The sequence below is a fragment of the Oncorhynchus mykiss genome, chromosome 3 (genome assembly GCF_057628025.1).
Source record: "Oncorhynchus mykiss isolate SJ-2025 chromosome 3, ASM5762802v1, whole genome shotgun sequence".
Lineage (NCBI taxonomy): Eukaryota > Metazoa > Chordata > Actinopteri > Salmoniformes > Salmonidae > Oncorhynchus > Oncorhynchus mykiss.
The window spans coordinates 45,916,204-45,942,320 of NC_143024.1; the positions used below are offsets into that span (position 1 = coordinate 45,916,204).

General features: G+C 43.2%; 1 protein-coding gene across 4 annotated transcripts in view; it reads right to left on the bottom strand.

The window, feature by feature from the left end:
* adcy3a (adenylate cyclase 3a) overlaps positions 1–25,892 on the bottom strand; it is a 29,100-nt gene extending 3,208 nt beyond the window's left edge. The window contains exons 1-19 of one of the 4 annotated variants that reach the window (XM_036973927.2): positions 23,575–25,892; positions 21,932–22,081; positions 13,202–13,344; positions 12,940–13,051; positions 12,586–12,713; positions 11,981–12,139; positions 11,461–11,626; positions 10,957–11,073; positions 10,308–10,450; positions 9,838–9,999; positions 9,599–9,686; positions 6,404–6,520; positions 5,826–6,094; positions 5,505–5,586; positions 5,203–5,361; positions 1,352–1,498; positions 1,045–1,158; positions 601–727; positions 372–496 (exon numbers count right to left, since the gene is read on the bottom strand). In XM_036973927.2, the coding sequence (XP_036829822.1) occupies positions 372–496; positions 601–727; positions 1,045–1,158; positions 1,352–1,498; positions 5,203–5,361; positions 5,505–5,586; positions 5,826–6,094; positions 6,404–6,520; positions 9,599–9,686; positions 9,838–9,999; positions 10,308–10,450; positions 10,957–11,073; positions 11,461–11,626; positions 11,981–12,139; positions 12,586–12,713; positions 12,940–13,051; positions 13,202–13,344; positions 21,932–22,081; positions 23,575–24,249 (3,183 nt within the window). In that variant the 5' untranslated portion in view covers positions 24,250–25,892. Of the gene's footprint in view, positions 1–371; positions 497–600; positions 728–1,044; positions 1,159–1,351; positions 1,499–5,202; positions 5,362–5,504; positions 5,587–5,825; positions 6,095–6,403; positions 6,521–9,598; positions 9,687–9,837; positions 10,000–10,307; positions 10,451–10,956; positions 11,077–11,460; positions 11,627–11,980; positions 12,140–12,585; positions 12,714–12,939; positions 13,052–13,201; positions 13,345–21,931; positions 22,082–23,574 lie in introns of all 4 variants that reach the window. The other 3 variants (XM_090229354.1, XM_036973926.2, XM_036973929.2) reach the window with 3 other exon arrangements.
* Between the last annotated feature and the right edge of the window lie 225 nt (positions 25,893–26,117).

The window sequence follows — 26,117 nt, forward strand, 5'->3', positions numbered from 1 at the left end:
CCACTTAAAACTATTCCCTGATGTCAAACCCCAAGATCTAAATAGTAATCAAACAAAGTAGTATTATTCTTGTGTTATTATAGCCATCTGGAAAACAACAATTCCAGGCCGACTACATTGCAGTCAACCAATGGTTGCATGCCACATCATCGACTGCGCAGTCAGGTATCAGATTGCTCTATGTGGTTTTGCGACTGCAATGTATCAATCATTGTAGGGTATCAAGTGCTCCTGCTCAGTCCTCACCAGAAATCAGGTACATCAACGACCTTACGGGCCAATGCGCTACAGCTATAACTGATTGTTTGGTTGTCACCTCAATACTTATTCCATCCTGCATCTCGTCGCACCCTGTTATGGAGAGGCCTTACCTGGATGTTACCCATGACCCCTGTGGACTCCATGCGACTGGCCACATTCACAGTGTTTCCCCAGATGTCATAGTGAGGCTTCCGGGCACCAATCACTCCTGCCAGAACCCCCCCTTTATTCAAACCTGAGGAGAGGAGGAAGTATGGGATTCATGATATGCATGCTGTACAAAACTAGGACACACTCTCCATTCTTCTCTCACCTTAAAATATATGGCTGAAAAGTTACCTATGCGTAGCATAAAGTTGTTGAAGGACTGGTAGTTGATGTTCATGAGCGAGACCTTCATGGCCAGAGCAAAGTCAGCCAGATCTGCCAAATGCTGCCAGCGCTCTCTGTCAGTCAGCTCCTCTTTCTGCACAACAGAGCCCTCTACCATAACCATCTTCATCATCAAGTTTCAAGTGAATTAATTTGATCATCACCACCACTACGATCATCATCACCCATAAAATTAACATATCCTCTGTAAAAGATCAGTCCAAAAGCTCTTGATCACATTTCTGACCTGCTACCACAAACAGTATAAGATGCCCAAGACTGAGTTCATCAGGAATTCTGCTGTTTAGCTATAGGAGTTCACATGATTATGTCATACATGATATAGTTTACACGGCTAGCTTAAGCCTCTGACCCAGACCCAGTGGCTGATGACCATGGTAATGAGCTAACCTTCAGACAGGCGTAGCCGTTGCTGACGTCGGGAGTGACTCCTGACGCTGCCATGTAGGTGCTGCCAATGGTTTTGATTTTGGTGATGCAGCGGAACTGAGACTCGTCCAGGAGCTGTCAGAGGTTAAAGGTCACGGGTTGAAAGGTCAAGTCTCAAAGTATTAGGCAGCATCTTTAATTCCTATACATGCCTCGGGAATAGGGAGCAATAACATACAGTACTTCCATTGTCATAGCAAGCTAGTTTCAACATTTGCATGACTGTTACAAGTCACAAGTAGAAATGATGCATTCATGCGCTTCTTACGCTGTCAAAATCGGAGATGATTTCGTTGAGGAACCTGAGGCACTCAATCCCCCCATTGTTGATGCTCTCCTCTGTGTAGAAGTCCGAGAAGTTGGGGATGGAGGCGAACATCACCCCAATCTCATCATATGACTGGCTGTACAGCTCCTGGAAGGGATATATATATATAGAGCGAGAAAGAGAGATATTTCAGATTAACAGATGTACAGACATAGATAAGTCAAGAGCATAACTCCAGGTGTAAACTTTGCAACAGCTGAATAAACCTTACCACTGTGATAACATGGTAACATCACCGCACACAGTGACCATGGCTGATACCTCTTTCTCAACTATACATGTATTGGTCCCACTTCACATTGACTGCCTTAAAACATATGTATTTACTAGGGCTGGCACAATTACCATATAAACGATGGTTATGGATGAAGACCGTCATGACAATTAAAGAACTGTCATATCCGTAAAAAAAATATATATATATATACACTACCATTCAAAAGTTTGGGTCACTTAGAAATGTCCTTGTTTTTGAAAGAAAAGCAATCTTTTTGTCCACTAAAATAACATCAAATTGATCAGAAATCAGTGTAGACATTATTAATGTTGTAAATTACTATTGTAGCTGGAAACGGCAGATTTTTTATCATCTACATAGGCCCATTATCAGCAACCATCACTCCTGTGTTCCAATGGCATGTTGTGTTAGCTAATCCAAGTTTATAATTTTAAAAGCTTAATTTATCATTAGAAAACCCTTTTGCAATTATGTTAGCACAGCTGCAAACTGTTGTCCTGATGAAAGAAGCAATAAAACTGGCCTTCGTTAGGGTAGTTGAGTATCTGGAGCATCAGCATTTGTGGGTTTGATTACAGGCTCAAAATGTCCAGAAACAAATAACTTTCTTCTGAAACTCGTCAGTCTATTCAGTCTAGGCAGAGTTGCAAAGAAAAAGCCATATCTCAGACTGGCCAATAAAAAAGAAAAGATTAAGATGGGCAGAAGAACACATACACTGGACAGAGGAACTCTAGAAGGCCAGCATCCCGGAGTCACCTCTTTACTGTTGACGTTGAGACTGGTGTTTTGCGGGTACTATTTAATGAAGCTACCAGTTGAGGACTTCTGAGGCATCGGTTTCTCAAACTAGCCCAAATAAATGTAACAGACACATCTCAACATCAACTGTTCAGAGGAGACTGTGTGAATCAGGCCTCCATGGTACAATTGCTGCAAAGAAACTATTACTAAAAGACAACAATAATAAAATGAGATTTGCTTGGGCCAAGAAACACGAGAAATGGGCATTTAGACCGGTGCAAATCTGTCCTTTGGTCTGATGACTCCAAATTAGATTTTTGACTCCAGCCGCCGTGTCTTTGTGAGATGCAGACTAGGTGAACGGATTTTTTTATTTATTTTATTTCACCTTTATTTAACCAGGTAGGCTAGTTGAGAACAAGTTCTCATTTGCAACTGCGACCTGGCCAAGATAAAGCATAGCAGTATGAGCAGACAACACAGAGTTACACATGGAGTAAACAATTAACAAGTCAATAACACAGTAGAAAACAAAGGGGGAGTCTATATACAATGTGTGCAAAAGGCATGAGGTAGGCGAATAATTACAATTTTGCAGATTAACACTGGAGTGATAAATGATCAGATGGTCATGTACAGGTAGAGATATTGGTGTGCAAAAGAGCAGAAAAGTAAATAAATAAAAACAGTATGGGGATGAGGTAGGTGAAAATGGGTGGGCTATTTACCAATAGACTATGTACAGCTGCAGCGATCGGTTAGCTGCTCAGATAGCTGATGTTTGAAGTTGGTGAGGGAGATAAAAGTCTCCAACGATCCAACGATGATCTGCTCATGTGTGGTTCCCACCTTGAGGCATGGAAGAGGAGGTGCTTTTCTGGTGACACTGTCAGTGATTTATTTAGAATTCAAGGCACACTTAACCAGCATGGCTACCCCAGAATTCTGCAGCGGTACGTCATCCCATCTGGGTTGCGCTTAGTGGTACTATCACTTGTTTTTCAACAGGACAATGACCCAACACACCCAGGCTGTGTAAGGGCTATTTGACCAAGAAGGAGAGTGATAGAGTGCTGCATCAGATGACCTGGCTTCCACAATCACCCGACCTCAACCCAATTGAGATGGTTTGGGGTGAACTCCTTCAAGACTGTTGGAAAAGCATTCCAGGTGAAGCAGGTTGAGAGAATTCCAAGAGTGTGAAAGCTGTCATCAAGGCAATGGTTGGCTACTTTGACGAATCTCAAATATAAATTATATACATTTTTGCTTACTACATGATTCCATGTGTTATTTCATAGTTTTGACGTCTTCACTATTATTCTACAATGTAGAAAATATTAAAAATAAAGAAAAACCCTTGGTACTGTATATGATCAACCAGCTGACTGAAGACGGGATGGCCGGCCATTAGCGCAATTGAGTCCGTTTCTGCTGCAACATGGACTCTGCAACGTGATGAAACTTTGTTTCTCCAAGCTGAAACATGCAAGGTGTTGTAGCAAACGAGGCTTCGGTTGCCTAGGCAACACCCCACTCCCTGCAGCAACAGCACATGCAGAAGACAGGAGAAAATGTGCATCTTAAAAAATATATTCACTGAGTGTACAAAACATTAGGGACACCTGCTCTTTCCATGACAGACTGACCAGGTGAATCCAGATGAAAGCTATGATCCATTATTGATGTCTCCAGCACGAGACAGGTTAAATAAGGATTTTTAAGCCTTGAGACATGGATTGTGTATGTGTGCCATTCAGAGGGTGAACGGGCAAGACAAAATATTTAAAGTGCCTTTGAACAGGGTATTTGTAGTAGGTGCCAGGCTCACCGGTTTGAGTATGTCAAGAACTGCAACACTGCTGGGTTTTTTCCACACTCAACAGTGTGAAATCAAGAATAGTGCAAAACCCAAAGGACATCCAGCCAACTTCACACAACTGTGGGAAGCATTGGAGTCAACTTGGGCCAGCATCTGTGGAACACTTTCGACACCTTGTAGAGTCCAGGCTGTTCTGAGGCAAAAAGGGGGTGCAACTCAATATTAGGAAGGGGTTCCTAATGTTTTGTACACTCAGTGTAGACTCATGTTTTGTACATGTATTCTAATTGTTTTGCTATTAGAACAGTTAGAACAGTGAACATGTCTATTTGGCTGACTAATAACTTTCATCCAAAATTCCGTTACTGTCACAGCTCTCGTATTTACATTGTAGCTACATGGTAGCTACGGTCAGGGCTATAAAGTGTGACAATTTTGGTCGCATATACTCCTAAATGCATTTACAGGTTACCATATTAGTTTCAAGGGCACAACATGTGCTTCAGAAGTAGCTAGCATACTTCAAGGCCCAACATACAGTAGGCTATATTTCAATCGATTAAAAAATATATTTTCAGTGCCACCAATGAAAATGTTCAATTTTGAGCCCTGGGTTTTTCTATATTTTTGCATATTCTTTATACTGAATGTTATCAGATCTTCAACCAAAACCTAATGTTAGATTAAGGAAACCTGAGTTTACAAATAACAAAACAAATTGGATACGTCCCCAAACCATCACACTACCACCACCATGCTTGACCGTTGGTATGAGGTTCTTACTGTGGAATGCAGTGCTTGGTTTTTGCCAGACATAATGGGGCCCATGTCGTCCAAAAAGTTGACTAAAGTTTGCCAAAACATACCTGCAAGATCATCAAGACTCTTGGAAGAATGTTCTATGGACAGATGACTGAAAAGTATAACTTTTTGGATGACATGAAGGGGGAACCAGGTACTGTATGTACAGTAGTGAAGTTGTCTCACCTCATCCCTTTTCTTGGAGCCCAGGAAGTGGCGTGCTACGTGCTCTGGCAGCATGTTAGTGACCAGCGCCTCGTTCCAGCGCCTCATCTCATACACCTTCTCCTTCTGCTCATGGACCTCAATCTTCCACAAGAACAGAGTACGTGCTAGCTTCTCCACCTACAGTCAGGAACATGGTGGCAGGAGACAGGAAAGAGGTTCAAATAGAGATGGAGAGGTCAACAAGAAACATGTGGAGAATAGAGAAGGTGGTGACGACTTGGAAGGTATATAACTAGTTGACTTCTGCCGTGGTAACTTACATGTCGAGAAAAGTAGTAGAAGCTGATCATCATGATGAAGATCATGATAGTCATGGCATATTTGGAGGGAACCAGGTAAGACCTAAAAAACAGAGCACAGAGATCATCAGAAATCACAAGCATGCTCACATTGTTTACGGAACAACAATAATCACACTAAACATGACACTCAAGAGTTGCAGTCAATTTCATTTCAATTCAGTCAACTGAAATTCCAATTCCAGTTTTACTAATTGAAACGAAATGATGACCACACATCCATAAACTGATGACCACCCCCCACACCTGTTCTACAGCCTATAACACCACAACCACATCCACCTGTAGTCCTGGAAGCGGGCCATATCGTAGCGGTCAAATATGTCCCTCCAGCTGTAGATGTTGACGATGCCCGTCGCTATGGTGATGAGGAGCATGAGTGTGACCTTGACCATGTGGCTGACCTGTACCAGCATGGTGGTCGCCATGAGTGCCAGCACGGCGATGTAGCTGTAGTACTTAGGGTTGTCCAGACAGCCCTCTGCCCCGGATTGGACAACAGAGGAAGGAGGAGCCATTGTGGCGTTTCCAGAGGGACGGGGACAGCTCAGCTACACGGCGTGGACAGAGAGGGGATAGAGGCCAAATGTCAAAGCAAGATCGATTTCCAGTGCTTTCTCCAAGCTTACATGGACCCCTTGGTTTCACTCCCATCTTGTTGCTTTATTATGAATGTAAAACATTTAACTGCAACGCGTGCTGTTGCATATGGACGGTATGCGTGCAAGTCAATACCAAAGATAGAACCTTAAGTCAAACCCAGCTTTATGAGAAGGCTTGTGTGTTGGCATGCTACTGCATCATTCCAACACCAGAAAGCCAGTGTTGTGATTTCTTCTACTGGACTAGCGATTTCTCACCATGTCCACAATGTCGGCCATGGTGAGGATGAAGATTGCTGCCATGGCCCATGTGTTCCGTGCCCAGCGGGTGTGGTCGATCCATGTGGAGAAAGACACCAGCCTCTTAGGGAAAACCTAGGTGGGAAAATAACATGTTGGCCATCAACAGTAATATCATTAACCAGTCACGTGAACTTACCAGTAATATCTATCCATCTATCATCGTTGAATTGATGTGGTTCTGAGTAATGTTATACAACACTCTTACACCCTTGGTATGTGTGGGGCAATGGTGGAACATTAAAAACGTTTTAAACTATGATTGATGGTGACGGTCGTCTTTGCTCGCTATAACCAACAAAGTAATGCAATTGTAATCGTCATCGTAATCATGTTCAGTTTTCAAACGCATCGTCAGACGGAAACCATAGTAGCGGTCAGGGTATTTCTCCTAGTGAGTTTGTACAGATGAAGGATATTCATTTGCACCAGTTTGCTACAGCAGGAAAATAATCCTGCAGCAACAGGAAGTGTGAATTATGTGGATTATGATTACTGGACATTTTTGTAGGGGCTGATACATTTCTCATAAGGGAAATTCAAATCTGAAATGTCAAAGTGGTAAACTCCAGAAGCCTTTCTAAACCTCAAACACACTACAAGTTGTACATTTCCTGCATGGCAGGAAAGTTGTCCTGCAACAGTAGGCCGTCATTGTAAATAAGAATTTGTTATTAACTGACTAGTTAAATAAATAAAAAACTTGAGTGTTTAAATTAAGATCCTACGTCTGTACTATAGTGACTTTCATGTTAGTGGCAGAACAGTATACGACTACCCAGTGCTGTATCTGTCAACGGTCATTTCAGATGAGCTGGGACAAACTGAGGACGAGACATATTGGTTTTCCTCATTGAACCATCAATCATGCCATTAGGAGTCATGCATCAGTCCAACCAGAGGGCTTCTCTATGAACATCTCTCTATATGATGAGGAGGGATTGATTTTCCATAGATAAAGAATAGTCACTGGATTGGAACTACCGTCACGCGAGGGGACTCAGATCTCCAATGGTTAAATCTGATCTCATTGGGTACAGTACATTCTCTACGGCAGCTGAACAATAATCTGGCCCATACAGCCTCAAGTAAAAGCATTTCTTATGTAGCACTAAAAGCTCTTGCTTATACGCTCTGGGGTAAAGTGTGTGTGTGTGTGATTTCTGGTGTTCGTGTGGTTGACATTGTACTGGGACAGGCTCAGACATGTTGACATGGACATGCATTTCACCCTTGATATAATAGTTGTTCATCTGTTTGTTTATGTGTGTACGGTGCATTCGGGAAGTATTCAGACCCCTTCCCTTTTTACACATTGTTACCTTACAGCCCTATTCTAAAATTTATAAAATTATATTTTTTTCCTCATCAATCTACTCCAAACCCTCTCCTAGGCCAGACGATGCTGGGCCAATTGTGAGTCGCCCTATGGGACTCTCGATCATGGCCGGTTGTGATACAGCCCGGGATCGAACACCTCTAGCACTGAGATGCAGTGCCTTAAACCGCTGCGTCACTCAGGAGCTAATTTACATAAATATTCAGACCTTTTGCTATGAGATACAAAATTGAGCTCAGGTGCATCCTGTTTCCATTGATCATCCTTGATATGTTTCTACAACTTGATTGAATTCCACCTGTGGTAAATTCAATTGATTGGACATGATTTTGAAAGGCAAACACCTGTCTATATAAGGTCGCCAGTGCATGTTGGAACAAAAAGCAAGCCGTGAGGTTGAAGAAATTGTCCGTAGAGCTTCGAAACAGGATTGTATCGAGGCACAGATCTGGGGAAGGGTACCAAAACAATGTCTACAGCATTGAAGGTCCCCAAGAACACAGTGGCCTCCATCATTCTTAAATGGAAGAAATTTGGAACCACCAAGACTCTTTCTTGAGCTGACCTCCCGGCCAAACTGAGCAATCGGGGGAGAAGGGCCTTGGTCAGGGAGATGACCAAGAACCCGATTGTCACTCTGACAGAGCTCCAGAGTTCTTCCAGAAGAACAATTATCTCTGCAGCACTCCACCAATCAGTAAAAAGGCACGACAGCCCGCTTGTAGTTTCCTAAAAGGTAACTAAAAGACTCAGATCATGAGAAACAAGATTCTCTGGTCTGATGAAACCAAAATTGAACTCTTTGGCCTGAATGCCAAGCGTCACATCTGGAGGAAACCTGGCACCATCCCTACGGTGAAGCATGGTGGTGGCAGCATCATGCTGTGGGGATGTTTTTCAATGGCAGGGACTGGGAGACTAGTCAGGATCGAGGGAAAGATGAATGGAGCAAAGTAGAGAGAGATCCTTGATGAAAACCTGCTCCAGAGTGTTCACAACATTAGACTGGGGGTAAAAGTTCCCCTCCCAACAGGGCAAGGACCCTAAGCACACAGCCAAGACAATGCAGGAGTGGCTTCGGGACAAGTCTCTGAACCTGTTTTTGCTTTAACATTATGGGGTGTCGTGTGTAGACTGATGAGAGGGGAAAAACTATTTAATATATTTTAGAATAAGGCTGTAACGTAACAAAATGTGGAAAAAGTCTGAATACTTTCCGAATGCTCTGTATGCGTGTGTGTGTGACTGTGTGTCTGCATTGCACACGGTGCACAGATAGAGTGCACCGTGCACCAGGTTCAAAACCCTTGTGGGCAGTGTGGGGATGGGGGAGGAGTGTTGCTGTTAGGGTGATAGGAGCAGTCGATAGTGGTAGCTACATAACTGTCTGTAGAAGTCAATAAATTTGACTTTCCATGACCTGGCTCATGAGGTTAGATCAAAAGTGCTGATGCGTGACAAAAGAACGAACGTATAGGTTGCTGATTATACACATTCTTTACCACATTCAGCTTACGTAACATTGGGAGTGTCTGTACACATCAAATGCACAGCATCATGAGATGCTTAGCACATTTAAAAAGTTATTTAACTACGGTATGCTGATCCACTATCACAACTACGTTATTTTTTTACTCAAGAGTATACCACAACAAATATCTTCATATCTACAGATTTCTTATGTTGTGGCAAATGTTCTATGATAAATTCGGATTTGGCTGTGGGTTAACTGTTGCTCGCTCTGAAAGGCTAGCTGCTCTCTGGTTGGATGTCGAGCAAAGTGTGATAGTGGAGCTGGGGGAAGGGGCACTCACTCGAGGGAAGATGGCCGCCAGAGAGCAGACAGTTAGGACGAGCAGCAGGACCTCTCCCACAGCTAGGGTCACGTAGTTTGCTATCATCCTGTCAACCGCAAGAACACACAGAACATAAGGAAGGAAGAAAGAGAGAAAGAGAGAAAGAGAGAGAGAGAAAGAGAGAGAGAGAGAGAGAGAGAGAGAGAAAGAGAGAAAGAGAGAGAGAGAGAGAGAGAGGAGAGATTAGGTGAACTCACAGAGGGTCTATGAGGACCTCCATGGCTGCAGTGAACAGGAGCACTACACAGGAGCAGCTGAAGGCAGCTCCGCTCTGCTTCTCCTTTTCTACGGAGTACCGGGTCTCCAACTCAGGGTCCACAAAGCGCAGGGACAGACGGTTGGTGCGTTTCCCCTTCAGACTGACAGGGTAGAGAGGGAGGGTTCACACAGTCTGTCTGCTCACATAACAGAGGATTCATATCTGGCTGCACAAGGCTCACTCACACACCCTCTGCAACCCTCACTCACACACATTCATAGATATACAAAGGCTGGCAAAATTAAGGGAATTTTAAATAAATGCCCGTTTGGGGGATTCCCGAAATCAGGAGGGAATAAGCATGAAATCCAGAATCCTCCAACCAGGATTTCAGGAAAACCAGGGAATTTATTTAAAGTTCCTGGAATTTTGCAACCCCACACACACCCTCCCTCTCGGTCTACTCACGCTTGTACGGTCTCTCTCTCCAGCAGTGCCTCATTGAGCAGTTTGTTGAGCTCCTGTTCGTTCTCTTGGGCATCAATCACCCTCTCGGCCAGGTCCCGCAGTCTTAGCCTCCGCCGAGGGTTGGGGAACGAAGGGTTCACCACCTGGGGTCACAAGAAGGTGGCATTCCTGGTCTGTCATTACACCACTCACTGGATGCACCCCGATTCTCCACACTTCTTCTAAAAAGTGCACGTGCACACTCCCTCTCATGGATTGAACAATGGTCGAAGCTCTCTCCAGCCAATACTTACACCAATTCAATGCTTTTAGATCCATGATGGGGAGTGTGCAAATGCACACTTAATGAGAAGGGTGGAGAATCTGGGTGGAGCCACTCTTCATTCTGGTTTGAAGTAGAGAAGGTAGCACACTTTGGAGCAACTCCTGTCTTGGAGACAGCCAAAGCATTTGGAGGTTTTTGTACTAGCCCAGCGCTATAACACCCCTGAATAAACAGATCGAGGTCTAAATATAAGACAATGATTAGCTAATCATTTGAATAGGTGTACTAATCCTGGAACAAAAGGCCTGCACACACACTGTGCACTTGTAGCACATTGAGTTGCAATCCTGTGTGTTAGGGGTTACCGTAAAGGTCATACGTTACCCGTGTGTCCAGCTCCTCTGGGTCGTCTGGTGTGGTGCAGGCTGTGTGGACACTCCCATTACACTCAGTGGTGTTGATCAACAATGGAGAGTTCCCATTGGACGACATCACAGACAACTTCTGATAGGAAACGAAGAGACAGGAAGGAGGAGAGAGAGAGGGAGAGAAGAGAGAGAATGCGAGGTGTGTTACAGTGACTGTGGTGTGTTGACAGGAGGAATCTGGAGAAAAACATATATTGACATTTTGTTACGCTTTCTTTTACAGCCTGTTGTAAACTGTTACTTACCTGGTATTTTTATGGTATTAACTAGGAAACTATGCTTGGTAATTACCTCAAAGAATTCAACAAAATTGGAGACTGGTATCAAAGTTAAAGACAAAAGTAATTTCTTAGTAAGTACTACCTGGTTGTAAAATACAGTTTTACTGAGGTTTTATCTCAGTAAGACGAACCTGTAAGAATAAAGGTTGAATAAAACTAGGTGCTGGGGCAATACTCACCACCCCGTTGATGCCGTTCTTTCCCAGGGGGCCCTTGGGCACCACCACCAGGTAGGAGTCGATGCCCCTCTCCTTCAGGTATTCACAGCGGTCGCCCCCGTTCCCCGGCTCCATATCAAACTCCCCGTGCAGACACTCCATGGTGGCCTGGGAGATGTGCACACGCCTGCCGCAAAGGTCAAGGGTTATAGGCTAGAGGTCAGAGAGCCTGGTCTATCAATGGCAGAACGGGTGGGGGCTGACCCTATGCCCTCCCTATTGCAAACTTTGAATAATTCCTGCTGTCACCCACTTAATTGATATTCAGTACATCAACATTTCCTTACCGACTTCATAATTCATGACTTATTGCTAGCAATAGGTATAGAGTGTTTGTATTGGGCACAAACACATTTGACAAATATGAGTGCATGAGGCAGGTCAATCTTGCCTGCGCATCATCTAAAGTTATAGTAAATATCTGTAAATAGAGTTAGGGAAATGTAATAACTTAGAGGGGTTTAAACCAGTTCCTTCTTACCCTGGTATTCCTCCCGCCTCCATCTTATTGGCCACGGTGACGTCAGTGGACCAGACGTCATACTGCCACCGCTTCTGTCCCAGGACGCCCCCCAGGACAGTGCCAGTGTGTACCCCCACACGCATGTCCACATCTGTCCCGGTCTTCTCACGAACATACCTACAGGACAACACAGTCACCGTGACACAGAGCCAAGAAGAACCACCCTAGCCAGTCTTTCCCCTACCATTCGTTTTGCCTCCAGCACATCACATTATTCCTACACTATGTGCAAATCTCAAATGACACCCTATTCACCACAAGTACAGAATGACCTCAGATGTGAACACGTCTGAAACGGAGGTAATTCGGAAAACTGAAAGGTTTGGACTTAAAAGCTCATCAAACCTTGGTAGAAAATATTAAATTGCGTATTATTTTCTCACTATTTATCCAGATACTGTAGATGTCAGACCTGTTTTTTAGCACCTGAAAGTAATAGGTTCTACAGTAGTATACTATCTTTGACCCTAAGTGAGTGAACAGGATTCCCTTTGACATGCAGCCCTATACCACAAACCACTCTACAGTTTCTACAGTCCACATTGCCATTGGGTGGTACTCACGAAATGGCCTCCACCATGGCCAGGCCCATCATGATGGAGCAGGCAGCGTGGTCCTCTCTGTAGTCTGGCAGGCCACAGATGCAGTAGTAACAGTCGCCCAGGATCTTTATTCTCAACTGGTGGTATTTCTACACAGAAACACACACACACACAGTGAGGTAGTTAGTGGAGGGCCTGGAACATTCAAAGGGATTTCATCTATATGTGAAATGATGTGACTACTCATGTAAATTTACTTTAATCTATAAATAAATATGTTTAAAAGATTAGTATAAATACATGCCAACCAATCTACTTTTTGTTGTTGTCAGTAAGTCATATATTTGTCTGTGGGTGTGTGTGTGTGTGACTCACGGCAGCCAGCTTGTCAAAGCGGGCAAACAGTTCATTGAGGAGCTTGACCAGCTCATGGGCACTGCATGATGATGACAGCTGAGTGAATCCCACAATGTCTGCAAACAAAATACTGCAGGAGAAAGGGGATACATGCGGTCATCACGTCATCCTATTAGATATCCTGACTCTTTATTATAGAACACAGTGTACTCTATAAGTTATGCTCTCCTAGCCATAGGTCTATAGATTGCACATAGAGAGTCTGGCCACTGTGTCGTACCTGACGTTTTCGTGGCGATACATGTACATGGTGTTGAACTGCTGCATCTCCTTCTGTCCAGTCTGACTGGCTTCTTTCTTCTTCATGTCCTGCAACATCTCGTCTGCTATATGCTTGGGCAGGATGGACAGCAAGAGACGCTCCTGTGGAGGACAGGGAGAGTGGTGGTGTTTCAGTGGATATGAGGAGACTCCAAAGAGCCTCAATAGACGCACGCACGGCTTACAATAAAGGCACTTACATGTTGTGTGATTGGCAGCAGAATCAATCAATGCTCAATCAGAATCAATAAAAAAAGATTCAGTGACCTAATTAAACCACCTTCTGTAGCAAAGGAAGCTGTCCGTTGCCATCCCAAAGCATTCACTTTCAAATTATATCTACTTTGATCAACCTTCAACCAATAGATCTTGGAAAAATAAATACCATAACGAAATAAACATGGATGACTGACTGCATTTGGAGACAGGATTGTCTCGAAGCACAGGTCTGGGGAAGAGTACCAAAACATTTCTGCAGCATTGACTGTCCCCAAGAACACAGTGACCTCCATCATTCTTAAATGGAAGAAGTTTGGAACCACCAAGACCTCCTTGAGCTGGCCCCCCAGCCAAACTGAACAATCAGGGGAGAAGAGCCTTGGTCAGAGAGGTAACCAAGAACCCGATTGTCACTCTGACAGAGCTCCTCTGTGGTGATGTGAGAACCTTCCAGAAGGACAACCATCTCTGCAGCACTCCACCAATCAGGCCTTTATGGTAGAGTGGCCAGACAGAAGCCACTCCTCAGTAAAAGGCACATGACAGCCCACTTGGGAGATTGCCAAAAGGCAGCTAAAAGACTCTCAGACCATGAGAAACAAGATTATCTGGTCTGATAAAACCAAGATTGAACTATTTGGTGCTGCCACCAATCGTCACGTCTGGAGGAAACCTGGCACCATCCCTACGGTGAAGCATGGTGGTGGCAGCATCATGCTGTGGGGATGTTTAAAAGCGTCAGGGACTGGGAGACAAGTTAGGATCAAGAGAAAGATGAACGGAGCAAAGTACAGAGAGATCCTTGATGAAAAGCTGCTCCAGAGCAGTCAGGACCTCAGACTGGGGCGAAGGTTCACTTCCAACAGGACAACGACCCTAAGCACACAGCCAAGACAATGCAGGAGTGGCTTAAGGACAAGTCTCTGAATGTCCTTGAGTGGCCCTGCCAGAGCCCGATCTTGAACCCGATCGAACATCTCTGGAGAGACTAGGGATGTGGCGGTCCCAAAATTTCATCAGCCGCTGATTGTCAAGCAAATAACTGTCAGTTTCAGGGTAATTGACCGCTAATTAACAAACACATTTAGCATCTCCTGGCTTACACATATAGCCTGCAAGCCACTGATGTAGACCTTTGGAACATCTACATTTTAAAAAGTTGATGTAATATAGCCTACACCATCACAATAAATCCATGATCTATTTTAGACAGAAGCATAATATAAAGACAATGTAGTCAATTTCAGAAGAACAGAATAGCATACCCTGAGTTGTCCTTATGTTAGGTCATGATTTGGCTATGCCAAATGGCTGTGGGCTACACTAGTTCATTTAGCAGACAAGATTTGCTTAGAAGTCCATGGCTGGAATAATACATTATAGCCTTTCTCTTGCATTTCAAAGATGGTACAAAAAAAATACAAAAAAAGTCATGTTTTTTTTCTTTGTATTATCTTTTACCAGATATAATGTTTTATATTCTCCCAGTGTTCCCTTTCAAATGGTATCAAGAATATGCATATCCTTGCTTCAGGTCCTGAGCTACAGGCAGTGAGATTTGAGTATGTCATTTTAGGTGAAATTTTTTAAAAAGGGGCGGATCCTTAAGAGGATTTATTAGCAAAAGAATTAGGTATTCCTATATGTTTAATTTTCAGTTATTATTGTAACTGTAGTTGTTCTACAAACATCGGACTATATGTTTTGATTGTTAATACATTGTAAGGCTGCATGATGCGACTCTAAAAATGATTTGAAAAAGGTTGCTTGAAAGTCATGAGCCCTGCTTTGTTTTTTGCTCAGGCTGTACACACTACATCAGTCACTCATTCACAATTTGACAAGCACTTGATAATGCCCAGAATTTCACGGCGCCATCCACTTTGTGTGGCTGTAATGCACCCTAAAAAATCCATGCCTTTTGCGGACAGTCGCCATTGTGCGCTTCTCCTTGAGTGCAGCGCGCTCTATCACATGATCGGTCTTTCTCACAGGCTACAAGTGAAGACAGACACGTCGGGGATACAACTGCACACATCCTTATCCAATTTCGAGGTGCCTATTGAAGATATTGTAAGAACTGTCCACATTTACTTTTAGTTAGCCAACAAGATGAGTAGACACAACGAACAGCAAAAGCACTAGCCTATGTCAATCTACTATCCCCCATAGTACAAAAGTCGAAGCAATGAGACTGATGCAACCGATCAGAACGTTTAGCTTAAAATGCTGATAAACTATTAGAATATTTCTTCACATTATAAGTGCAGCATTGCGCACATGGTAGTAGGCTACAAGTGTGAACGTTCCATTAGTGGAAAACACCATTATCAAAAGTGACCACAAATGCAATTATGCATGTAATGCTTTTATTATAAGATGCATTTTTATGGTGAATATTATCTTTCCCAAATGTGAAACTCACATGCTGCTTATGTATGCCAGTTAGGCTCTACACCCCTTGTAAAGCGGATTAATGTGCTTCATTTTAAGAAGTTATTTGGCCACTTTAGTTGCAATGCAAAAATTATTAAAACATATAAACCCATGGGTTAGGCTACATGAGGTGTGCGACTATGATTTCAAAAGGTCGCAAAAAAAAGGCTTTGTTTCTTATGTTTCTCATGAGACTATTCTTGATTTAATCTTGTCTTTACATGTACTAAATAATATATATGTGTGAATTTTGTTTGGATTTAGAATGGACCATTATCATGCACCCGTTTCAAAACAGGGGCAGCAGTAAAAATTATATGTCATCTATGCACTTAAATAGCAAATGGAGGATGCTTTACCCTGTTGTTTATTTTCATGCCAGCCAGGTAGGCTATATTCCTGTTGTAAATATAAGCAATGTGTGTAATATTAAGAAAGTTGAGACATAAATAAATATAGTAGGCCCAGCCTATAGAAAGCTAATGAGATACTCCTCTTTTTAGTAGAGGCCATCACTCTGTTTTAGATAGTGAAGAATGCAGTATACAGTATATACAGTTGAAGTCAGAAGTTTACATACACTTGGTTGGAGTCATTAAAACTTGTTTTTCAACCACTCCACATTTTTTTTGTTAGCAAACTATAGTTTTGGCAAGTCGGTTAGGACATCTACTGTGTGCATGACACAAGTAATTCTTACAACAATTGTTCACAGACAGGTTATTTCACTTATAATTCACTGTATCACAATCCCAGTGGATCAAAAGTGGATGTCATTCACTAAGTTGACTGTGCCTTAAACAGCTTGGAAAATTCCAGAAACTTATGTCATGGCGTTAGAAGCTTCTGACAGGCTAATTGATATCATTTGAGTCAATTGGAGGTGTACCTGTGGATGTATTTCAAGGCCTACCTTCAAACTCCGTGCCTTTTTTCTTGACATGATGGGAAAATTTTAAAAAATCAGCCAAGACCTCAGAAAAACCATTGTAGACCTCCACAAGTCTGGTTCATCATTGGGAGCAATTTCCAAACACCTGAAGGTACCACATTCATTTGTACAAACAATAGTACACAAGTATAAACACCATGGGACCACACAGACGTCATACCGCTCAGGAAGGAGTTCTGTCTCCTAGAGATGAACGTACTTTGGTGCAAAAAGTGCAAATCAATCCCAGAACAACGGCAAAGGACCTTGTGAAGATGCTGGAAGAAACAGGTACAAAAGTATCTATATCCACAGTAAAACGAGTCCTATATCAACATAACCTGAAAGGCTGCTCAGCAATAAAGAAGCCACTACTCCAAAACCGCCATAATGTCACACCCTGACCATAGTAAGCTGTTTATTCTCTGTGTTGGTTGGGGCGTGATAGTGACTTGGGTGGGTCATCTAGGTGAATTGTATTTCTATAGTGGCCTGATATGGTTCCCAATCAGAGGCAGCTGTTTATCATTGTCTCTGATTGGGGATCATATTTAGGTAGCCATTTCCCCATTGTTATTCGTGGGATCTTGTCTATAGATAGTTGCATGTCAGCACTATTATTTAGCTTCACGCTTCGTTTGGTATTTTTGTTCGGTGTTCATTTAATAAAGGAAAATGTACACCCACCACGCTGCACCTTGGTCCATTCCTTTCAACGAACGTGACACATAAAAAAGCCAGACTACGGTTTGCAACTGCACATTGATACAAAGATCGTACTATTTGGGAAAATGTAATCTGGTCTGATGAAACAAAAATAGAACTGTTTGGCCATAATGACCATTGTTATGTTTGGAGGAAATAGGGGGAGACTTGCAAGCCGAAGAACACCATCCCAACCGTGAAGCACGGGGGTGGCAGCGTCATGTTGTGGGGGTGCTTTGCTGCAGGGGGGACTGATGCACTTCACAAAATAGATGGCATCATGAGGAATGAAAATTATGCAGATATATTGAAGCAACATCACAAGACATCAGTCGGGAAGTTAAGGCTTGGTCGCAAATGTGTCTTCCAAGTGGACAATGACCCCAAGCATACTTCCAAAGTTGTGGCAAAATGGCTTAAGGACAACAAAGTCAAGGAATTGGAGTGTCCATCACAAAGCCTTGACCTCAATCCTATAGAAAATTTGTGGGCAGAACTGAAAAGGCATGTGCGAGCAAGGATGCCTACAAACCTGACTCAGTTACACAGGCTCTGTCAGGAGGAATGGTCCAAAATTCACCCAACTTATTTTGGGAAGCTTGTGGAAGGCTACCTGAAACATTTGACCCAAGTTAAACAATTTAAAGGCAATGCTACCAAATACTAATTGAGTGTATGTAAACTTGCGAAACAGATGTACTCTCGATTAAGAAAGCTAAATCAAGCTACCTTTTAAGCTCTATATCCGACAGCTGGTGATCCTTCAAAATTTTGAAAAACAATAAATTCACTGAAGCGTACAAATTCCTCTTCCCTTCCTAAGCAACTTCTATCTGACTCTGGCATCATAACTGAGAAGAATGGGATAAGTGATGCTTTTAATCATAATTTTATATTAGCAGGCCTTTTATTTGCAAGAAATTGTGGTTTAATTGACCTTGGTATGTCAATCATCTGCTCTTCCTGTCAGCCTCTAGCTGACTTGATGGTTAATCAATCAACTTCTCGTGAATCTTTGTTTTAAAAAATCCACTGGGGCTGATATGCTTGATCCATTGTTGCTGCAGCTCTCTGCCCCCCTGATTACTGAATCATTAACCCATATTTTTTACCTGATGATTATATCTGGTACTATCCCCAAGGTTTGGAAGGTGGCCCATGTACTCCCCCCTTCACAAACGTGCGGACCCTTGTGAACAAATCATTCAAAATCACCCTATTTCTAAACTTTCTTGCCTAGCTAAAAATATTCCTTGATTCATTCTCAGCTAAGATTTTTCTTGTCTTTGAAATGTATTCTAAATGTACATTAGCTGGGTTCTAGACCAGGTCATAGCACTATCTCTGCTGCACCCTTAAGTTATAAATTATGTGGTTAACTGTATGGATAAAAGGCAACATTGTGCTGCCCTCTTCATTGACCTGTCAAAGGCTTTCGATACTTTTGATCACTGATGGCTAATTCAGAGGCTTTCCTCAATTGACCTAGACCAGATTGCATGTAACTGGTTTAAAAATTACTTGACAGATATACACATTGAGATTTATCTACTGATGGTGTCAAATCAGGTTTCCTGGATATTACGAAAGCTGTCCTACAGGGGTCGATTCTGGCCCTGTGCTTTTAACATGAACAATATCGACTCCTTAAAAAAAACTGCACTTATATGCCGATGATACTGGTGATACTGGTGTGCATGCTATTGCCCCCACGGTTGACCAGGCTCTGTCTGAACTACAGTCTGCCTTCATTGTATTACAGAAAGACTTTATTGACCTGGAATTAGTATTGCATTCAGGTAAAAGCAAGTATATGTTGTTCTCCAGAGCACAACAAAATAACTCTGATTTTAGCATGTCATTTGGATGGTGTCAATATTGTTTGGGTCCCTGCTTACAAATATCTGGATAGATTTAAAGCTGCCTTTTAAAAAAGCATATTGATGACTTAAGAAGCTGAGAATAAAAATTGGCTCCTTCTATGGAAATGGGTCCTGCCTCTCGCTAAATAGTGGAACACAGATTATTCAGTCGACGTTCCTATCGGTCCTAGACTACGGCGACATCATCTATGTGAAGTCAGCTGCCACTTCAATGAAGCTGTTAGATGCAGTTTATCATAGCGCACTGCGCTTTATTACAGGCTAAAATATTTGTACTCATCAATGCATTCATTTGATTTATTAGGATCCCCATTAGCGACAGCTAGTCTTCTTGGGGTCCGACAGACAGTTGGTTGGACCTCTGAAGTCACGTATCAAATCAAAACAAATTTGATTTGTCACATACACATGGTTAGCAGATGTTAATGCGAGTGTAGTGAAATGCTTGTGCTCCTAGTTCCGACAATGCAGTAATAACCAACGAGTAATCTAACAATTTCACCTCAACTACCTTACAAGTGTAACGGGATGAAGAATATGTACATAAAAATATATGAATGAGTGATGGTACAGAACGGCATAGGCAAGATGCAGTAGATGGTATCGAGTACAGTATATACATATGAGATGAGTAATGTAGGGTATGTAAACATATAAAAGTGGCATTGTTTAAAGTGGCTAGTGATACTAGCTGCGCCTTCTTCACCACGCTGTCTGTGTGGGTGGACCAATTCAGTTTGCCCGTGATGTGTACGCCAAGGAACTTAACTTACTACCCTCTCCACTACTGTCCCGTCGATTGAGGTTGGTTGATACGTTGCTATGTTTTTATTTAGAAAGCCCTTTTTAAAAAAGTCTCACTGTACCTAACTTCTTTACTAGACATGCGAGTTACCACACCCGGTCTCAGGGATGACTAGCTCAGGAAATTCCTTTGGCTGCTACCGAGTTAGGTAAATCAGCTTTTAGTTTCCTTGCACTTTATCTGTGGAATAATCTTCAAAATGTTCTTAGATTTGATATTTGGGTGCCTCTAGGGGAATTCAGAAAGCTGATTGAGAATAATGTTATTTTTTTTACCTTACAAAGGCTTATGACTGATGAATGTGTTGTTTTTTTTTACCATGTTTTTCTTTCTGCTTGCATTTTGATGCGTGTATTTTCTGTCATTTAAGGCTCATCTGTAAAAGAGACCTTGATCGCAGTATGACTCGCTGATAAAATAATAAACGTCCAACATACAAACATATATATAATCACATATTACATAGTACATAGACATGGTACAATGGTCAGCCAAAATACAGGCCTATAACTTTTCTCCCTGTTAAAAGCACTGTACCTGTACACAAATCTGATTGGCCTAAAACTATATCACTCATCATCATAAGTCCATCTGAACAGATTCCACCCTTGATGATCCAAGACTAGAAACATAAAACATTGGAAAACACAAATGCATCAGGCAAACAAAAGCCTTGAGTTCACACACACACACACACACACACACACACACACACGGAGGGAGGAAAACAAATAATGTGGCAGCGTTTTTCTACGTTCTTATCAAAACCTGACCGAGAGAGACAAAAAAATGGGCAAGAGAGTCAGCAGAGTGATTACTGCGGACATCGTCTCAGGAGGCAGGTCGCCATGGTAACCTGCAGCGACCGGATGCTCCTTGATTGGCTGGCGGTCCTTGTCTCCCAGCAGCCCATGCTTCTCCATTAGTATTCTGGGAGTTTCTCCTCTCATGGTCTTATCAGCCCTTCACACACACGCACACACACCTTTGCACCCTCCTTCCTTTCCTCCCTCCTTCCTTCCTTTCCTCCATAATCACCCCTTTCCTCTCAGCTCTCTATAGCAGTGACCCTCTGGTCCATAAATAGTAGCAATCAAGAATGCCCAATGGCCACAGCTGTGAGACAGGGGAGGGAGGGGAAATGACTGCTGACACAGCGCTAACTCAAACAGACAAAGTGTACACACACACACACACACACACACACACACACACACACACACATTTAACTAGCTTAGTGTAGTGTAACAGTAGATCAAATTGAACTGTAGATACTAAGAATTGTGTTTAAATTCAATTTGGCTTCAAACATAAAGACAACTGGTCTGAATCAGAATCACATACATTCAAACCAGGGCACTACTCTGGCACTGCCACACACACACACACACACATGCTCACACACATTTAACTAGCTTAGTGTAGTGTAACAGTAGATCAAATTGAACTGTAGATACTAAGAATTGTGTTTAAATTCAATTTGGCTTCAAACATAGACAACTGGTCTGAATCAGAACCACATACATTCAAACCAGGGCACTACTCTGGCACTGCCACACACTCCTTATTGCCCCCCCCATTCTCTAACCTACCACTCAAACCTACTAACCTCTCACTTTTCTCTCTCTTAATATTTTGTTTTTGCCCCTCTGTCCTCCCGCCATGTGTTTTTGCCAACACTTCCTCCCTGTCTCAGTCTGTCAGTCTCACCTGTTGCTGGCTCTGTTCCTCCAGATTGAGTTTGACCTCCAGGGACTGCCGTGCTTCTAGGAAGGCCTTGCGGTGTTTCCGGTCTGCCATGTAGTAGGACATGACGCCCACAGTGATCGCACACACATAGATCACTATGTTGGCCAGCAGCTGGAGAACGCAACAGAGTCATTAGACAGACACACACACACACTTACACACAACACATGCACTATAAAATAAAATAAACACACAAACAGGCACGCACAGCAAGCCTTTAACTGTTAGTTAACCTGTTGTTTACGAAGCATGTGACAAATACAAATTTGATTTGACATACGGACGCATGCACACACACTCTGAACCCTGTGGGGAGGACCCTTGTGTAGACTTATCACGACCTAGGCTAGTGGTATCTTACGGACTTTCTGCATTCATGAATGTGGCAGACAGGCAAAAAGAAACCAGCACTCTCTCAGCACACTCTTTATTATTCGACCATGCTGGTCATTTATGAACATTTGAACATCTTGACCATGTTTTGTTATAATCTCCACCCGGCACAGCCAGAAGAGGACTGGCCACCCCACATAGCCTGGTTCCTCTCTAGGTTTCTTCCTAGGGAGTTTTTCCTAGCCACCGTGCTTCTACACCTGCATTGCTTGCTGTTTGGGGTTTTAGGCTGGGTTTCTGTACAGCACTTTGAGATATCAGCTGATGTACGAAGGGCTATATACATAAATTTGATTTGATTTGATTTTAAACTATTACCAAACTCGTAGAGGTTGCAGTGAGGTGGCTGCTGATGAGTTACAGTTCAAACAAAGTTTGGATACTGCACTGTTTTGTCATTGAATAACATTTTGATTCGCTGAGACTGAAGCTCCGATAGGGGGGTTGGCCTTTTATTGGGCTGCCTGCCTCTCATTGGATTACTGTGAGATTATGATTAAAGAAGACGTGAGCATACTGAGAACCAAAAACTGTGGACCTTTTGAGAACAGTATCGACAAATGACGAAACCACAGAGGCTTTTTTTTTGCCATTGATAATTCTACCTCAGACTCTTTTAATTGTTAGGAGACACTCAAACCTCAGTCTATTCTCAGCCTCTGCTCTGTCACCGAAACATTTGATACATTGAGCCTGTTTGTAGACACACCAGTAATGCCTATTCATTGTAGATGCTGTAAGACAATTACGGGGCATAACGTGACATAAATAGTACATAGACTGGAGGCTAATCTTCTGCGTGATGAAATTATTCAACACATCATTTGATGTGATCAGGAAAGCTAGCATGACTTACCTGCACTGTCATTTGAACTATATCAGCCTCTTATTAAATCTACTGTATATAGCCTAGTAATTGCTCATCGTTCCTTGTGTTGCAAGTATGGCATGTTGCACTGTTCCTAGATATTTTCTTTTATGAGCTACTTCACAAGATCTGTTCACCTCTCTCTACCTGCCACCCTACCCCCCCCCCCCCCCCCACCGCCTGTCTCCAACTCCATCCAACTCGCGTCCACCCACCCCAGGTGTTTCCTGAACCACTCTCACCCGTCTCACTCTCCACCTGCAACTTCAATCCCCATCACCCCTCACCCACTGCAACTCATCCCCCACCCAAGGTGTGTCATCAGCCCCATCCCCACTCTCACCTGTCTCCCGAGGGCAGCCCCCTGGATATCCTCCTGCTGCTGCTGTGCAATGGTGACCCCCAGCACCAGGGTGTGGACCCCGCACGACACGGATGTGATCAGCACAATGGGCGTGAGCCGCAAGGGCAGTGTCAGGAAGAAGGAGAAGCTAAAGAAGGCCTGCCAGCCCACTGTGTCACTGGCCTGGTGGAAGCGGGCATAGTTCAGGCCCAGGTAGCAGAAGATCTGGGCCGCTATGAGCACCCACAGGGCGTAGGGCACCACACGTCGTGAGATGCGGTCGGGTAGCAGGCCGTAGCAGCACAACACATAGAGTAGGATGTCTGATGCCAGGCCCAGTGATGCCACCACCACAGAGGCCAGCTTTTCACCCGTGTAGACCACAGCGCACATGACAATGATGTAGCTGTCAAACAGGGCAGCAAACACAACCAGAACCAGCAGGGTTTCGTGTCGCTGCCGGCGGAAATAGGTCTGATAGAGGTTCTCCAGAGACTCGGGTGCAAAGGTGAGACGCATGAAGCGTGGTAGGCAGAGGCAGCACCCTTGGCTGCGAACCGTTACCTCGTGCGTGCGCCCCACGGCCTGGCCCGGGTCCGATGGTAGGGTCACAGAGCAGTCCGCCGAATACTCTGCTGAGTACTCCGGCTCTGAGAAGGCCCGGTTGCGAGGCATCGTGAATGCTGACTAAGTTTCGTATTCTTCCTGTGACCTCGTCGTAAAAAAAAGTGGGAATCTGTTTGTAGCTCTGCAGGTGTAAAATTCCTCAAGGTACTGTTGTAAGGTTCAAACGCAGGCCTACATTGTGCTCTCTCATCGGGTTCCCTTTTATTCTCCTGTGTGTAAACTGAACCCTTTGCCCTGAGGTGTCACAAATGTCCTTTAAATCACACGTAGTGTCTTGATTGTCAGGCCCTGCACTTTGGAATAGCTTTCCTCACATATTCGTTAGGTACACGTCTCAGATAGTGTCAGTTGATTCTATCAGTGGATTCACCAATCCAATGTCCTCCAAATGTAGACATAAGACAAAAGGAGATTTGAAGGGTCTCCTGGACCATGTTAATTTTCCTTACGTGAGCCCATGGAAAACTCACTAGGGCTAACTCAAGTGAGGGCGATAATGTAGCTTTGTTTCTTTTCAAATGCAAAACTTTGTTTACATTGACACCCTTCTCTTTTATATTCATTGTATCAAGGTCATCACCATTGTTCACATGGGGTTTCCATGGTGAAAACTCAAAAGAAGTGAAGAATATGGGATGCCGTTTGATGAATTGTGGGGGACCTGAGATGTCACCTGACTAGCAATCCACGTTGGGAAAAAAAGGGATTTTTAAGAAAGTTACTGGGAAATATGGACAGCCTGTGCAAGTTGTGCAAAAGAGGCCTAGGTTCGTTTTTTCTTTGCAGTTGACAGACTGATACTGAGAGCAATGTCTGTCGTTCCCTACCAATATTTATCTTGAGAAAACTGCGCCTCTGTCCTCAGTTGAGAATATCACCGGAGAACTATGCGTGACTTCTGATTTTACAGCGCACACAGGAAATAGGCTACATGTTGCGCTCTATCAAAGAGAGAAAAAAGATAGAACTTGTAAAATGGATGTCCAAAATGACACCATCGTGGCTATCCATTTAAAATACTTAACAGTCTTTTTGCCCTATTATTAAGCAACGCGGTTTTCCAGCCTAAAGTACAGGGACATCATATTTCTTGCCCTCATTACACATATTGATGAGTTTGTTGTCTGTGATTTCAGGGTTAAATCGTTTGGCTATATTTCTATTTTGAAAAGGTGCTATAGAGGACCGCTATTGTCATACCCATATAAATGATCGAATGACTGAAAACAATAAGCGTCATTATTTACCCATTCTGTATCCATTTAACATGTGTCGATGGCCAAAGATGAACGTGATCTTTCAATGTAGGTTTTCATTCTCCAGTGACTCGACGTTTGGCATCTCCTGTCTATCTATCCTTTGATGCCGCCTGTGAACAGAGATTTTGTACCAGATGATGTAAAAACCATCCGCATATTGTTGCATCCGTTTACCCAGCCATGGGGGGAAAAAAATACACTTTCGATCTCCTATAGGTGGTGCTCGCTCTTGTAAGGATTAGATGTCACTTGTAATCAAAACAGTGCATGTTGGGTGTTTGTTATAAGAATAACCTGAACATGTCCCTCTCGACGAGTACTAGACTACAATGGACTCTCGCATTCAGCAGAAAACACGGAACAGCTCTGCTTTTTCGCCCTCGATCTTCACTTTCTACCCCCGATAAGCCCGTCCCCCTCTTTAGATCACCCACTCCCCTTGCTTCCCATGTACAAAGTCAGAAATAGGGACAGACAATTCCAAATAGGATAACTACATGTAAATAGCCTATGGTTATTCATTATGACTGGTCGAGCATGCTCTAATATGACACTTGATTTAATTTGATTGATTAATTGCCACTAAAGTTCGCATAGTGTTTTTCTGCCTCCTGGCCATAGCACCACAACGTCTGAGCACACTAATTGACTCTGACC